The 16,673-nt window shown below is 40.2% G+C and overlaps 1 protein-coding gene across 5 annotated transcripts in view; it reads left to right on the top strand.

The window, feature by feature from the left end:
- Positions 1–4,091: 4,091 nt before the first annotated feature.
- TRAPPC8 (trafficking protein particle complex subunit 8) overlaps positions 4,092–16,673 on the top strand; it is a 57,673-nt gene continuing 45,091 nt past the window's right edge. The window contains exons 1-4 of one of the 5 annotated variants that reach the window (XM_075023204.1): positions 4,092–4,448; positions 10,705–10,899; positions 13,578–13,661; positions 16,547–16,636. In XM_075023204.1, the coding sequence (XP_074879305.1) occupies positions 4,292–4,448; positions 10,705–10,899; positions 13,578–13,661; positions 16,547–16,636 (526 nt within the window). In that variant the 5' untranslated portion in view covers positions 4,092–4,291. The remainder of the gene's footprint in view (positions 4,449–10,704; positions 10,900–13,577; positions 13,662–16,546; positions 16,637–16,673) is intronic. The other 4 variants (XM_075023205.1, XM_075023206.1, XM_075023209.1 and 1 more) reach the window with 4 other exon arrangements.

Raw genomic sequence — 16,673 nt, 5'->3', positions numbered from 1 at the left:
CTACCAGCTCTTCCTAGCTCTCTCTAGGTACCGGGAGTTGTTCACAGGAGGAGCTGTATTATCATCCCTGGAAGGAGAACTGCATGACCTGACCTCGCATTCCCATCCCATGCCCACCAAAGGCATTGGGATCCCCAAGCTGGCATGGAGAGTGTCCCATTGATTCAAAAGAGCTGGGGATTGACCATCTACTACCATCTACTCCTCTTTATGACCCACACTGAGGCATGGGTGGGCAAACCTTACCGTTTAACCCTTGCAGCTTCAGATCTGACCGTCTGCTTCAGCCAGCCAGTCAGAGGATTGCATGGGCCGTGTTCCAGCCACTGTGGGCTTGGTACATACAGGCTTGGTAAATGCTTGAGGCACCTAGCACAGTTCTTACTGCCTTGGTGTGTAAAATCTTCCTTCAGAATTGTTTTTTTTGGTTGTCTTTTGGGAAAACGTGTGATGATTCAGCACAGGATGAGCTCTTTCTTTTGTCCGTGTGTGTTGTTTTTTGTTCATCTTGCAAGCTGCAGAAGGGCATTTCAAGAGCTTTTCCTGATCTATGGAAGGCAGTGAAACTCAGAGGGTTACTTGTGCATGGCAGACTGCAGGGACCACAGCCTCAGACATCACAGCCTCACTCTGGCAGCAATTCATCTTCCATACCAGTGATGCTGGTTCAGCACAGCTAACACAATCCCATTGTCCAGGAGGCTTGTGAAGGCCATAAGCAAATCCAAAAGCTGAGAAATTAGGGTTCTGGATTAATCTTGAGGAGTTACCACATGACAGCTATCTGGCTGTAAATCTGCACTGGTACCTAACTTGCAATGATTTGTTTGTGTATCAGTGTGGTTTATTAAAAAAACTTCAACCAACCCACTCCCCCCACCAATATGTAGCTTCTTGTGTGATGTTAGCTAAATCTTAAAATCTCATGTCAATTTATGCTGGAGTGAATTGCTGTGCAAAACACCACTTCTGTAACTCTGCAGAAGCTTGAACTGAGCAAAAAGCCATGTGTCCTTGAAGTTTCTAGGGAGCTGGGAGTCCACGATGTAAACTTTCAAGGATATAGTTTAACCTGTAACTAACAGGGAAACAGGCACGTTCCATATTGGAATAACTGCAAATGATAGCATTGGATTCAACTTCAGATTGCAGCATTTGCAATTCTATATTCTTTTTCCTCTGTCTTAAACCTACACAATAATACAAATATTATTTTATTAACAAGTGAAAAACCCCTTTCAAATAAACTTCGTCAGCAGCAGCTTAGTTCAGCAGAAAGCTCCCGCTCTCTGGCTCAGTGATTTGCATAAAGGAATCACAGAACTTGTAATTTCAGGAAGCTTTCAGCCTGAGGGAGTGAAAAAGAACTCCTGGCAGCAGCAAGGGAGCAGCAGAACGGTAGAGGCTAAGCACTTGCAAGTCCAAATTTTATAGTCATGTTCTGTTCTTTATACAGTTGAAACAGTGGAAATGTTTTTCTGCCTCGGTGATGTTTTAGTTCTGGTCTATTCAAGACACTTTATGACAATTTGTTCTCCTCTTCTATTCCCTCCAGCTAGGCCTCCCCTGACCCACCCATACTACACAATCTAACTTCTGTTCACCTGCTTTTTCTTTTGAGCCATCCCTTCCTCTGTAAAAACCAGTATTTTCAGTTAAATAATTCAGATGGTTGAAGCATGGATTCATGACTTCGTATTATCCCTTTGTAATTCTGTCCGCTATGTGTCCTATCTACTTGTACGCTGTCAGACTTTGAAAGCAAAACTTTGTGCACACATTGCCAGCCTTGGGAATGATACAAGTAATTAGCAAGGATATATTATATTCCTTCTAACGTGCCTTCTGCCTTGTAAATAAAGATAGCATTATTTGAATCCTCTTTGACTACACCACTTTTAGCAAGAGATCTGGGATACACCCTGAGCTACTGTCTTCATTGAAGATGGGGTTGTTTATCCCTCCTTAGTAGGGCAGGCAAGTCAGAGGCTGCATCAAAGGTTCTCAGTCATGGGGAATCATTACCTTGTCTTAGGACAGCAAGGCCATGAGACGGCAGAGCTATAGGAAACCAGCATGACAGAACTAGTCCTTTGGACAGTGTCATACTGGGAGAGAAGGTAATGACAGACGGAAATTCTAAGGACCAAATTCCTAATACTGGGTAAAAAGAATGTACATGTTTTCATACACAGAGAATAAATTTTGAGCACACAAATGTAGGTTTAGAATGCAGAGCTGCTCTAATTAAAAAACCCCAACGCATTTACAATAAAAATGAACGATTTCTCATTCTGTAATGGCTACGTGATTGCTAAGAGCCACACGAAATTTGAATCTCTGCCAGAAAGACATAATAATGATCAGAATTTTAAAATAATTCTAATGTCAAGCCATGCGTGAACCGGATTGGGATTTCTGATTCACTTCAATCTACCAGTTGTAATTTGTGTACTGTTCTGAAGAAAGCGCCCATGAGGAGGTCGTACTTTAAAGTATCTGTGAAAACTTTATTTTGGAATAGCTCTGGGGAATTTCCAAACGTGGATAAGCCCTAAATATTTGCAGAATGTTGGCCTTCACCTTGTTCTAAAAATCTATCAAAGCCAAAATATTTTTTTCTGCAATATTTAGCAGCTTTTGGATAACATTCCCAGGACACAGTCCTGAAAATTAGTGAGTTGTATGGCCTATTAGTTTTTTTCTTAGTGCCTACATTGAATTAATAACTAATTTTTCATTCACAGAGAAAGTTGCTGACCCAATTGATGTAGATGAATGAGGTAACACTAATTTCACAATTGCTGAATTTGTTAGGGAAGACAATTAGATACTATTTTTCAAAGTTTTATTTGGTTTTCAATTAGGATGTATTAATCCTGTAATATCAACTATAAAAATACCCTCATCTTCCTTTTGCTTTTTTTTTTTTTTGAAGTGTTCTTATACATGAGGATTTACCGTGGAAATTAGTTGCACATAAAGAAAACAGAAATAACGAGGCTTGGCTTCTTATGCCTTTGTAAATCATGCATCTGAAAAATAACGTGTTATCTCCCATGGAATCTAAGCGATAATAGCATCTCTGCCTCTGACATTTGCATTTAGGAAGGAATGATCTCATGTTTTAAGTCTTCCCTTGGAATAAGCTGTCTCCTGTACTTACCTTGCTCACTTCAGTGATTTGTAAAAACTTCCTGCTTCTGACAGGCCTGTCAAATACTCAGACATTGGCTAACGATTTCCAAACCTTACTGTTGAAATCATGCTCTATTATAGTCCTGTTAAGCCTTGATTTCCAAAGACATAAGGGCTTTTTGGCGATGTTCACAAGCCGTGTCCTACAGAGTGTCCCTGACAGCATGCTGAATCCCAACCCTACACCAGTACTCTATATTTGTAAAGAACATACTCAAGATGACTCGCTCTTAATTGTCACTGGTCATCACAGCCGTCTTCCTCGCATGTCACTTCCTTACTCCGATTACAAATGCAAAAGCCGGGCTTGGTATAACGTCACGCTTTAATAGGCGAATCTTGAACACGAAGCTATTTTGCACGATTTTCATTTCGTGCGTAGGACTGAGCAGTGACAGGTCCGCCAGAGAAACCCCAAACAACTCTTTCCTTTTTAACCACTCTAGCTTTTTTTTTTTTTTAAATAAACCCTCCAGAACTGTTTTTCTGCCGGTGTGTGTGTGTGCGTGTGTTAGCCCGCACCAACCCCCGCCCCGAACGCCCGCCGCCCAGCACGGCTCTGCAAAACCCCGCCTGACCCAACTTCCCGCCTCCTCCCGCACCTCCTTCAACAAGCAGCGCCTCCGCCGGACGAAAAGCCGGCCTCGGCTGCGGGCGAGGCGAGCGGCCTGCCCGGCGCGCACCGAGCCCCGACCCACGGCGCGGCCGGGAGCAGCGGCCAAGCCCCGCCCCCCCGCCTGCCGCCAACCCACTTCCTCCCCCTTCGCCGCCGCTTCCGCCCGTGGGCGCCCCGCCCCGCCCCGCCCCTTTCGGCCAATCACATGAGCGAGCGCGGGGGCCGCCGGGAGCGGGCGCTACCCGAGGGGCTCGGCTGAGGCGCAACATGGCGGCGCTGGCCGGTCGCTGAGCGGTCCGTTGGCCGCGGCGTCGGGGCTAGGCGGCCGGAGCGGGAGCCGCGGGGAGGCGGCGGCGGCGGCGGCGGCGGCATCGGCGGGCGGGCGGACGGGGTGGGGAAGCCGGCGGGGCCGGGCGGAGAAGAGCGGAGGAAGGTGGCGGGGCCGGTTCGGGCCCCCGGGCGGCGGCGGCGGCGGCGATGGCCCAGTGCGTGCAGTCGGTGCAGGAGTTCATCCAGGACTCGTTCGTGCCCTTGGTGGCCGCGCTGTGCAGCGAGGAGGCGGAGAGGCTCACCCGCAAGAACAGCCTGAGCTTCGCCGAGCTGGTGAAGCCCTTCTGCCGCCTCACCTCGGAAGGTCGGTGCCGGGAGCGGAGCGGGGCGGGCGGCTTGTTTACACGGGGCGGGGAAGGCGGCGTCCCCCGTCCCCTTCCCGTCCGCCCGGCGGGCGAGGGGTCCCGGCGGGCGAGGGGTCCCGGCCGGCCGGAGCGGCCGCCGCCGCGCCTCCTCTGCCCTGCTGCCCGGCGAGGCTGAGGCGAGCGGGGGCGGGAGGCGAGACCCCTTCCCCGGGGCCGCGGCCGCTGGGCCGGGCGTTGCCTGGAGCAGTGAGAGGCTCTGCGGAGGCACGCGTTTGCCGGGGTCGCCCCAGGTGGCTGTTCAGTCTAATTTCATTCGCTCTGTTCTTCTCTGTGGAACCCTGGAAGTTGGGCTTCTCCTGGAGACATCACAGAGCGCGCGGCTGGAGGGAAAGGTGCCTGTAGATCTAACTCTTCCAAACGCATTTTTCCTTTCTTCAAAACGACTTTACTGTTATCTGGCCAATACTTGGACCTGACTCTTGCTGTCGATCTTGGACTTCACGCTTGTGGTAGGGCTGTTACTAAAGTACCCAGTCGTTGAAAGTATGGTCAGTCTTTCAGAAACAGTAATTCTAATTTCAGTTTCAAGTCTTTGCTGTTTCTCACCTGTAGTTTCATTGTATATACTTTTTTGTTGATGTTTCTGTGAGTACACCTGTGCAAAGAGAAGGTGGGAATTGAGCTGGTTATGTGGAATAGGTGAAATGAACATGTAGGGTAGTGGCAAAACTTGAAATTGACCACTTAAGAGAAACAATAGGATTCTTCTACTGTAATGTTTTAGCTTACTATCTGGATTTTTTTTTTAATTTAACTGAGCTATGCTTTTCAAGCCACTGCTCATCAGAATAGCATGCAGGACAGCAGTTGGAATAGAACCGCTCGTCAGGATAGCAATGTGGTGGCATTTGTCAGATCTGGTTTCTGACAGACCCTTAGCTCAGACTTCAGTCTCCTCATGTCATGTGTTGAGGAAACAGTGTGAGAAGATGAAGCTTGTACTGTCACTTGAGTTAGATTTCTGCATTGCTATTTAAAAAACGGCACCAATTTAAAAGCTAGTGCATGTTAAAAATCTGCCTTAATTCTGTGGCAAGTCTTAATAACTGTAACCAGAACTTGTTTATAGATGTTTTTCTCTTTGTTTAGCGACATTTGTGAGCTATGTGAGAACGCAGCAGAGATAAAAATAATAAACGCAGAAGCTCACATCGTTGGAGTTGTGAAGTTACTTAAATATCTCTTTAGGTTCTTTGGTGAAAGGATTTCAAAATGCATCTAGTAAACAAAACCAGGGAGACTATTCAAAATGAAGCATTCACTGTGAAGAATACTTAATTCTGTTGTCACTTAATTGTAACTATTATTGTTCCAACTATTATAACAGTTAAGGAACTTGCAAACCTGAATTACCATCAATGTTCCTGGTGTAAATACAGACCTTGGTAGTATGTCCGTGCTTATAAACCAAACTAGTCTTCATCCTCTTTTAATAAAGGAGTTAGTTATGCCTAAAGACTAGACTCCCTCCCTTGATGTAATGGAAGACTTTGAGCTTATTACTTGAGAGACTGACACTGGCTCGATTTCTGCACTTGTCTAAAAACTTGTGAAGGAAAGCTCCACTGTTTGATTTTCATAGTTTCGTATTGATATTTGATGTTTCTGTAATTGGTCTTCTGCAAGCTCTGTCACATAATGAATAAATGAACGCCCTCATGAACTGCATCTAAATCCATATGATAGAGTTTTAATTTCCTAATTTTGCAGCTGTGGCCATTGCAATGAATCTTTGAGAAGGGCATCCTTGCTGTTCTGTGTAGGCTGGCTAACTGACAGCCTGAACCATCCTGTTCAAAACCTGACCTGAGGGTCAGATAACCGAGAAGCTGAAGCTTGGTACAGTGGGTTTTGTGACTGCACTACTCTCTGTGTATTCTGATTAAACAGGCCACAAGCCTGACTGCAGTTCTTCGCTCGAAGTGTGACTTCCTCTTCTAGCTTCATGGAAAAAACATTACTGCATGCTGTCTGTAACTTCTTATGGTGAAAGCCAGCATGCATGAGGGAAAGGAAAGCAGTACTAGGCATTTTCTTCAGGCAGAAGAGTAGTTCAGTGGAATAACACTTCCCATGAGTTTGTATAATGGTAAGCAATTTCTCTAGCTCCAGAATTTATGGAGCTCGGTGGCAGGGAAACCTGCTTGGAGTCTGTACAAACACTGTTGCATAGTGACACTGTTAACTGTATCCTGTGTACAAGGCCTGGGAACATAGCGTAAGTTCTTAAGTTGCTCTACCTTAATAGGTTTGACCAGACTTAGCAGTAAAACTTTTCCATGGTGCTTTTCATGTCCAATTAAGAGGATGAGAGGCATGATTAATGATCTGATCATGGTACTGCAGAATGTGTATACATGCACATACCTCCACAACTGTGTGTTTTGCTGTATGAAATGCTGTCCTTTTTTTGTTAATACTCCTGTCTACTTAGTGGCTATTTCATTGAATTTGTAACGTAAAAATGGGTTGATCAGTATTTAATCTCTTTAGAAGTAAGCTGTCCCTTGTATTTGTGCAAAACTTTGAAGTACACATGTTACCTCCTGAACTCTTCTGTAATTTGAAGAGCTCAGTCACTGGTTTGCTACTGCATTTTCAGAGTCCTGTTATAATACAGATTTTTCTCTGAAGTTTAGGATTTACGTAGCTTAAGAGCCCGCTGAAGGCTGTGTGTTCATCAGCTTTCTTGCTTGGAGAAGCAGTGTGGTTATGAAATGAATCTACCGATTTATGTGCCAAACAGTTTTGATACGCAAAAAACAAAGCTGAGCTTTCTGCTGTGCATGTATCACTTGTCCTTCATGTGTCAACAGAGATGTGAAGCCCCAGACCACTGCTTGATTCTTCAAGTAGTGTTAAACCTCATGTTTCTTGTGGTTTTTCGGTCCAAGGAGACAAGATTATATCTAATTTCAGGTAGAACCCCACAAACGTACACGGTGTATTTCTTAACTATGGTGTTTGTTGGTAACAATTGATGCCTAATTAGACACATGTATATATTGTATAGGTCAGTTTTCTTTAAAATAGCATCCTGCTTTTAAGAATTTTTAAAAATAACTTTCTGAATTAATACTGTCTTGGGAGGGAGAATTACAGCGTACACTTCAACTAGCAAGTATCGCTTTTAAGAGTAACCAAGGCTATCTTAACCAAAGTGGTTTATGTCTTAAAAAAAAAAAAAAGGGGTGGGGTTGGGGTGGGGTGGGAACTTCTGATAACTGTATCTGATTCTGAGCCTTAAATATATGCTGAAAGCAAGAAGGTATAATGGGAACACTGCATTTATTTAATGAGCTTGGTTTGATGTTAGGAATTCCTTGTTCATGAGTACCTTAGTCAACATCTGAATATACTCAGCTTCTGATGAGAAAGATCTTGTGGTAGTAGTAGTAAATATTAGAACTTCTGGCAAAATGCTTTCTGAAATGATCTTATGAACACTTGAAGGAAATGTATAACACTACAGATTTTTTTTACTGGGGATTAGGGCAAGAGCTTTGTGGGGCTCCAGGGGTGTCCTTTATGTCAGTACTTAGTGTGGCACACATGCCAGAAATGTCATCTGCATCCTATATGGAAATGTGTTTCCTCTTCATTATTATGGCTGTTAGTTATATTTTAGGAGAGACACCAAGGATGTGTTTTAGTGTTACAGCTGCACTGGTAAAGGCAAACTGGTTTCTTAGTTGTTAGTCCCTCCCTCTTCCTTTACATTTGATCTTTTCAGTAATCATGTGGCAATAGGGTTGATAATTTACCTATATGATAAGATGGGGAAAAAAAACCACCTCCTCCCTTCAGCTTTCTGGTAGAAATACTGAACTGGCTGAGTTAAGTTTAGCCAGCACAATTGCTCTCCTCTGTGTTGATACAGCCTTATGATGAACTGGGTCAATCTGAAACTTGCAGCTGAAAAAAACCCCACAGATTTTTAGGTTGTTTTGAGCAGGATCAGTTCTCTAAACTGCTTCACTGTGTTTTTCCATGAGCTTAGGTGTTGGCTAAAGGTTGGGAGTGAATGTGTGACTGAGGAGGGTAGAACTATGCCAGTCCAGACTTCAACTGCGATAGAAATCTTTAACAGCTAAGATGGACTGTAAACACATCTAGTGTGATCTGGCTTGGGTTAGTAGTTGCTACTTCTGAAAAGGCTTGTGGAAAAGGCATGGAGTGCTCTCCAGGCTGGAGGGGACTAAAGACTCAGTTTCAGAACTTCATGGTGTGAATTTTGTGGTTAGTTGCAAGATGAGGAGACCAAGAAATTTCCTTTGTACTGCCTTTTATATGCTATACAGTGATTTGTGAAAATAAAATGCAGAGGAGTCGAGGGCTGTACTGTGGGGCACATGGTAGCACCAGGTGTCTTGGGTGGACACACACTCAATGTGCCCTGCCTGCACTTATAGTCTGGCTTGCGTGGTGGTGCTTGTGATTTGAAATAGGGAAAACTATGTGAAAAATCAGAGCAGACCCAAAATTGTAATGTCTGTGGAAAATGTCATGAATACTTTTTTTAAAAACTGATGGCTTGAGGGAGCAAGTTTCACAAAGATTCTACAAAAGGAGCTCTGAATTTACAAGTTGTGTGAAGCTCAAATTATTGCTTGGGGTAAAATGTAACTTTGTAAGATACAAAAGAGATTTCAGCCCAATCAAATTTTAGTGAAAAGATCATAGACCTAGATCTTATGTAGAAAGGCAGGCCAGTACATGTAAGTGTAAAAAAAAAAAAAAAAAAAAAAAAAAACAAAACCCACCCCTTAGTTTTCCTGTGACTAATCATTTTTTTTTTGCTTTTCAGGAGACTGAGACTTTTTTTGAAAAACAACAAAACCTCCAAAACAAAACAAAAGCAGGAACTTAGGGAATAAAAGCAATCACTTACCATTAAAGAAAAAAGTAATATTTGCATGTTAAACATAGAGAAAATAAGGGCATCCTACATACAGATGTCACAGTTACATGGAATTTCAACTTTAACTTTCAGTTAAATACCATTGTTCGTTAATAATCTTGCTGGACTTTGCCACCGTGTCCTTTAGGTTTGGTATTGACCCCTTTGTGTGGGCTTGGGACTCTTTCTTTGGTGGTATTTTCTGTCTGATGCCTTTCTTGGAGAAGTTGGTCTTAAAGTGGGGGGGAAAATATTTTTTTTATAAGTCATACAAAGCCAAAACAGTGTAAGTTACTGTGTGCTAATAACATAAGGCTGGTATCACCCTTTTAAAGGCTCATTTTAATAATGAATCTGTTTCTTTTTTGGAATATTAGTTTCATTAGCAACAGTCTACATCACTTTTTCTAAATAAGCAACCTCTCCACACCTCCAACTTACATGCTGTCATAAACACTAGGTCCAAGGACACTTTCACTGCATTGTTGGGATTTTTTTTTTGAGGCTGCATGCAATAATCCACTATTTGTCAGGCAAAATTCTCATGGATAATTCTGAAATCAGTATTTAATACTCATAAGACTTTTTCTGGTTTTTAAACAAGCATTTAAAAGTGAATCAGGAATGCTGGTGTTACTAATGTTGACTTTATTTTTAATTGATTAATTTTAACCAAAAGTTTGTCACTCAAGAAATGTAACTTCAATAACACACTTTTAAGATAAATCAGTTGTATGATGCTGTTTAGAAAACAGGGGAGTTCTAAAACCATTTCTTAAAAACCCAAACAAACTTAAGATATTTAGTATTAAAAATGAAAACATATGTTAATTTTCCATGAACTAATACTATGCTATCCCTGTCAAGTTTCTTGAATGCTTTTATCCTGTACTGGGGTTTTCTTGGAAACTGGTGACTCCTTGGAATGTGAGATGTTATGTGAAATCCATATGTGGTTACTATAGGCTTTCTGTGCAAGTTGAGTATGTTCCACAAGGAGGGGAGTGCAGCAGTGTAGGGCATGCATTTTGAGTACTTTGTTACTCTGGATATTCTCCTAAGCTAAGATCCTATGCTATGTTTTCATCAGTCTGCCTAGATGAACCTAATGTTGAACATGAAGTAATTTTTTTGTTCTTGCATTCCTCCCACTCCATTTTTGATACTCAAGTGTTATGAACTGAGAAAGTAATCTTTAAAGAAAAAGAAAAATCTGTTGGAGAAATACTAATTTATGGTAACTACTTTAACTCTGTTATACTCCTCAACAAGGACTTTTTTCTTCTTTTTTTTAGTTCACATGAGAGATCCTAATAATCAGCTTCACATAATTAAAAATTTGAAGATTGCTGTCAACAACATTATTACTCACCCACCTCAGCCTGGTGCCATTCGAAAACTTTTGAATGATGTTGTATCTGTCAGTCAGCCTGCTGAAGGACTAGTAGCTAATGTGATCACAGCTGGAGATTATGATCTCAACATTAGTGGTATGTAATGATATTGTATTTTTCATAACTTAAACTGGAATTTACTGTAAGGTTTCTAACCTTGATTTCAACTTCATGGCATGTATTAAAATTACTCTGAGAGTTGATCAGTTTTGAGTCATTGTTTTTACTGAAACTTCACATTTATCAAATAGTTTTGGTTTTATATAATGCTAAAAAAGTGGCTAAACTTAGTAATTCTTAATATTTCCTAATGTTATGATTCTTCTGAACTTGTGTTAAATGATCACATTTTAATGTAGAAGATACTCATGCTTTGGTTGTGTTAATAGCTCATCAGATGAGAGAGGTTTTCTTGTTACAAAACTGATATACTGATTTGTTATACTTGGCTGAATAAATATCAGAAAATATTTATAATGTTAGTACTAATGTTCAGCTTTATGTTGAAGTTAGTCTTCCTGACTTCTTTTGTTTTTACTTAATACTTAATGCATAGAGTTCGTAAAGTTGTCATAAAAAGTTTAAGGAAAAAAGGTTTTGACGAAATGTTTGCGATTACTTGTCCTTCTTTTTTTTTTTTGCCATGAAACTCAGTGCTTCATATTTTGCTGTCAAAATGGCTAGAATATTCTAAAAATGTTTTTTTTAGATCTCCAAGGGATAAGGCCTTGTGAATAATACTAAATGAGACCTGATCTTGAGAGCTGAGAAGATTAAACTCCTCCCAATTAAGACCCTAATCCATTAAAGCCTTTGAGTACATACTTAATTCAAAGCATGTATGCATTGCCCTGTTTAAACATGAGCGATTTATTGTACTTAAAGTTCAGCATGCAGTGAGGAATTTGGCTCTGCTATAGCAAAAGACTGACAGAACTTCATGAGGATTAGTAACTGATGTTGTCATAGTATGTTGATTTTTTTTTATGTTGATGATGAAAAACTTGAATAATTCTACATCCTTAATACCTAATTTACAAGCACATCCTCAACTTGATGTGAAATATTGATATTAAAGGAAAAGACTTGACCCTGGAAGTTCTAACTTTTGAGAGCTATTGGAAACTGCACCCTTTCTTAGTTTCTCTGGCCTCGTTTATCTGTGAAATTCGTGAATTGTCATTTTTTGTGAAATTTTTTTTGGAGGGAAAGTCTGCTTCAATTCTAGAGACTGGAAGACCCTAAGAAAGCAGAATGATTTCAATAAAGAGACTTTTTCATAAGATTTCTAATGATCTCAATTTAGAAGTGAGGTATTGGAAGAAGGGAAGAAAAATAGTGGCTATATCAAGCCATGCTTTGTAGTTGTAGAAGCAAATAAATCTTTTGTTTTCCTTATTTGCTGCTGGAGCCTCAGATGTACAAATTACCATACTTGACTATCTTCTGTCTCTCAGTGATTAGGCTCTTATTTCCATTCAGACTGGCTGTATGCTTATGTGATGGAGAGATGTGTAAGTTGTTTAAGATCATACAGAAGGACAGAATCATGTAACAACTTTGTAGTTTTGTGGCACTCCATTTTAGGGCTTTAGCACAAAACACTGGCAGTGTTCTTGATGATGAAACTTGGATCCCATTTCATTGTAGGAGGATGTGAGGTAGTCCCTAGCTTGTCAGGTAGAGTTCCTTTTCTAATTGGAAAACTATGAGTATTTACTAAGAAACTTATTTTTTCCAACTTTGTTAGAGCGTTTTATTGAAAACCAATGGAAGCATTAATTCGTGGCAACAAAAAATAATCTTTTGGCATGGAAATGTGAAATACTCTAATCTGTTTTGTAATTAACTCTTTCTTTTGGTGGATTAGTTTTCTAGGATAGCAATATTAAAACATATTTCCTTAATCTTTAATGATGATCAAGTGCAGTCCATTTTGAAGGAAGACACAAACATTGTTTAAGAAGCTCATGTATGAGTGTTTCTGGCAACTGGGATCATGATCATGCTCTTTTTTTTTTTTTAGAGAAGTTTTGGAACTGCTGTGGTGAATTGGTTGAATTGTTTGTAATCCTTCTTTGTTACACATGTTGTTTAGTAGTGTCATACTTTCATAATTATCTTGCACTGAGAGACCTGGTTGATTGCTGGAAGGATGCTTATGTTCAGCCATGCCTGTTTCTCCCATGTACTGGTGCATGTGGAGAGTGAGGAAAAGTGATCCCACTAAAGACTTAAATTTTTTTTTTTCTCTCAAATAAGTTTTCAGCTGGATCACTTCCCTGGCTATGTTTGTTCAGGGCTGCATAATGCTAGTGCTGGCATGCAGCAATGCAGGAATGTGGTGGACATAAGGGAGAATGTTGGGGTAACCACTTTCAGCAGCTAACATCTTCAGTTACTTTAACTGTAGTACTACAGGCTGGGAGATCTCAGAAATTAGTGTCTTACATTTATAGTATCTTCCAACTAGAAAAATAGAAATAATATCTAAATATAACTCAAATCTTTACTACTTTATAGATTTACATTTTTATTCAAGCCCAGAATTTGGGCTGAACCAGAAATGAATATTGAATTCTATTAAAGTACACTGTCAAATGTTGAAGATCCTGAAATGTTCATGATTAAGGTTAGCTGGAATCAAATGTCTTCAGTCCCTGACGGGCCTGCATGGTATGGATTTTCTGCTTCATGCTACCAGAGCATAAAAGCCAATAGTGTGTTTGCACCTGACCCTTTTTAGTATAATAATACCATGTTTTTTCTATCAGATCGCTCAGTTAAAGCTAGTGTTCCTTGGTACAGTAATTGGAAAGAGACCCTGATGGAACTGAACACATCCACGTTTTATTCAGGTATTTTTTGTGGTTGGTGCCAATTTGCCAAATTGCCCTTTATTCCTTTTCCATGTGCCCCATCCACCTTTCCTTATCATCTGCTACAACTGTTTAGCACTTTTCTTGGCGTAGATGTGTGTTCCTCCATTTTTTCCCCCTAAATGAAAAATTGTTGGTGATGGTTGTTTAATTTTTCTTTTAGTCACTTTTCTACTCCTGTTAATCGAAATCATTTGGTCTTTCCATATAGTCCATAAGCTCAGAGTGGTGGTGGGAAATGACCTGATGCTGTAAAAGCACTGTCTTGTTTGATCCTATGGAACTGTATACTGTCACTGTTTTGTATTTCAAATGTAAATACTTTCTGCTTCTCTATAGAAGTTCCTTCTCAGGGGATAGTAGCGCTTTTGAAATTGGAACTGAATTGCTGACTGTACTTAAAGCACATATGCCTCTGCTACATTGACATTCTTTCTGGAGTATGACTCTCTAAAAAAAAAAGCTTTCTAATACATTTTCACCTAGTTTTTAAGACATTGATACCAAAACACATTGGTTATTGACTTCTCAACTTAGAGTGAAGCTCTGTGTTGTGGTCTGAGCCAGATTTTTATTGTTGTCAGTTTTAGATATTAACAGAGTTTATGCCTTTGGTTAGTAATAGCTATCCTTTCAGTAGTCTCTGTTCAGCTGCTGTAAATGCCTTCCTTTCTGAATGTGCTAGAGTACCAGTATCTGTGAAATTCATCTTGGTCAGTCAGGTAGCTAAAAAGTACAAAACTTCATGAAGTAGACTTCTCATTCTTAAGCTGTTATGTATGAGTATTACTTATTTTTGTTAACAATTTCTGAACACATTAACAAGTTTGCCTAAACTTCAGTTCTGCTTTTTTAGTATACTGGAAACATGTTACTGGAAAAATACAAAACATACAGGTTTCTGTACCTAAATGACACAGTGTTGCTATACACTGCTATAGTGTGTTATGAAATGCTATGTCTGTGAATTTTTTTTAAATATTGTTTTTGTTTTGAATATGGTGCATGTTTATTATTTTAAATATCTACTATAAATGATTTCAGCCCTGTAAATGCTCTTGAGTGAATACTGTTAATATATGTTGTGGTTGTGTAGAGGAAATCCAGTTGCTTTTGTAGCCACTTCCAAGGTTCTTAATAGGCCGAATGAGAAAGCAGGAGGGGGGGAGGGAAACACCCCACAAAACAAAGTAGTACTTCCCTCTTTGTAGCTGTGTCAGATTTTAAAAAACTTTTTTTTGCTGTGGTTCAGCTGTAAAACAGAAATGGAAAACTGAAAATAGAGCTTGAAACTAATATGCAGTTGAAATTTCTGCCTTTAGTTTAATATTGTTTGGTTTGAACCTGAGTTACTATAAGGCTGTGTTATACTTGTGAAAAATATGCATATGAGTCACTTCCTCATGGTTTGTTTTTAATAAGCTGTGTTTTCCTCAATTTAAATAGTTGGTATATTTACATGTAGAACTTAATAAAGCCAAGAGCTTTTTATACCCTAGATGAGCGCTCAGAGAGCGGTTGCTAGAAAGGCTACAATCAAAATCTAGAAGTTTGCTTCCTGTTGATCTTTATGTGAGTGAGATGTGCCGACTTCTAGGCTGAGTTCAGTTATAAAGTGTGACTATATCTGGCTTCCGTGTGGATGAAGCTGATGTAAGGTGGCCTGACAATGTAGGATTAAACAAAATGCATTAACTTAATGCACTAGAAGATAATTCCAACATAAGAATGAAACTCAATTTCTTAAAGTCAGCTAAGAAATCAAGGTGGTGGGGTTTTTTTTGGGGGGGGGGTGGAAGAAGGCGGGGGAGGTTTATAAAGTGTTAGAAATTCTTATATTAGTTAAATCAAGGAATGTGTTTTCTTGGGGCCATATAAAGAAAATAAATACCTTCAGGATTCCTTATAGTGCATGTTTTTCTGTACTAGTTATTGTTTTCTAGTTTGCAGGTGAGTTTACACTGGATTCCAGCTAGTTCCAGCATGAAACCAGGTTACTGGAAATGGACTGATTTTGCTCTGGGGCCTTATTTCCACTCAAGGGAAGGAGTTGCAGAATTGAGATGGCATAAAACAGAAATAATACTTCATTGCTTGACTGATAGTTGGAGTGGAGAGAAACAGACAAGATTTTTAAGTTCACATGTTCTTTGGATGTCCCAGACATACTTGTTTTGTTACTCTTAGGAAAATGAAATCCCTGTTGTAAAAGGGCATTTGAACATTGCAGGTTAACATTAAAAGGCATTAATGGCACAACTCAGAACTGAGCTTTTAGCTCTTTGGATCTCTGCTTTGCCAGCTGACAGCGGAACTGTTTATTTTAGCAGGGCAGAGGAAGGGGACTACTGTCAAGCCAAGTCATAACACTTGCAAAAGCTTTAGACAAGCTGGCAGGATAGGGTTCTGGTAATCCTTAGTTCCTCTACATACTCAAAAATTAATTTTGCATCTTGGTCAATTCTTATATTGCTAGCCAAGGCAAATTCAATGACTGCTTAGAAGAATTTTTATTTGTTCCCATGTGTGTTTAAATGGGTGATAAGGAGTAGTTACCCTGACAAGGACTGAATACATGTGAGCCTACAATATTGAGGAAGTTGAGGATATTGAGGATATCTTATGCTTAAGATACTATTCAGTTTCACAGGATTTGATTCAAAGTGTTACTGTTTTCCCCACTTGTGTGTATTTTAGATGCTTTCTCCTTAGCCTGTTCCTCCTTCTTTCCCCTGCCATGCAAACCTTGTCAGAGTTAGCAAGCCTTGCTTTCGGGTGTAGTCTTTCATATTTCCTTTTCATAAATGAGTAAACACAAGTTTCACTGAATATTCTAACTTGTCCTATCTTATTGTGTATTCCAGCTACTACTCCTTGGTTTGAGTCTTACAGAGAGTGCTTTCTTCAGTCCATGCCTGCATCAGATCACGAATTCTTAAACCACTATGTTGCATGTATCCTTTGAGTGTTAGACCTCTCTAGTGACTGCTG

Source organism: Buteo buteo, chromosome 3 (genome assembly GCF_964188355.1).
Source record: "Buteo buteo chromosome 3, bButBut1.hap1.1, whole genome shotgun sequence".
Classification (NCBI taxonomy): domain Eukaryota; kingdom Metazoa; phylum Chordata; class Aves; order Accipitriformes; family Accipitridae; genus Buteo; species Buteo buteo.
Note: the sequence above shows the minus strand (reverse complement) of the source record. Positions and strands in the feature narration are given on the sequence as shown.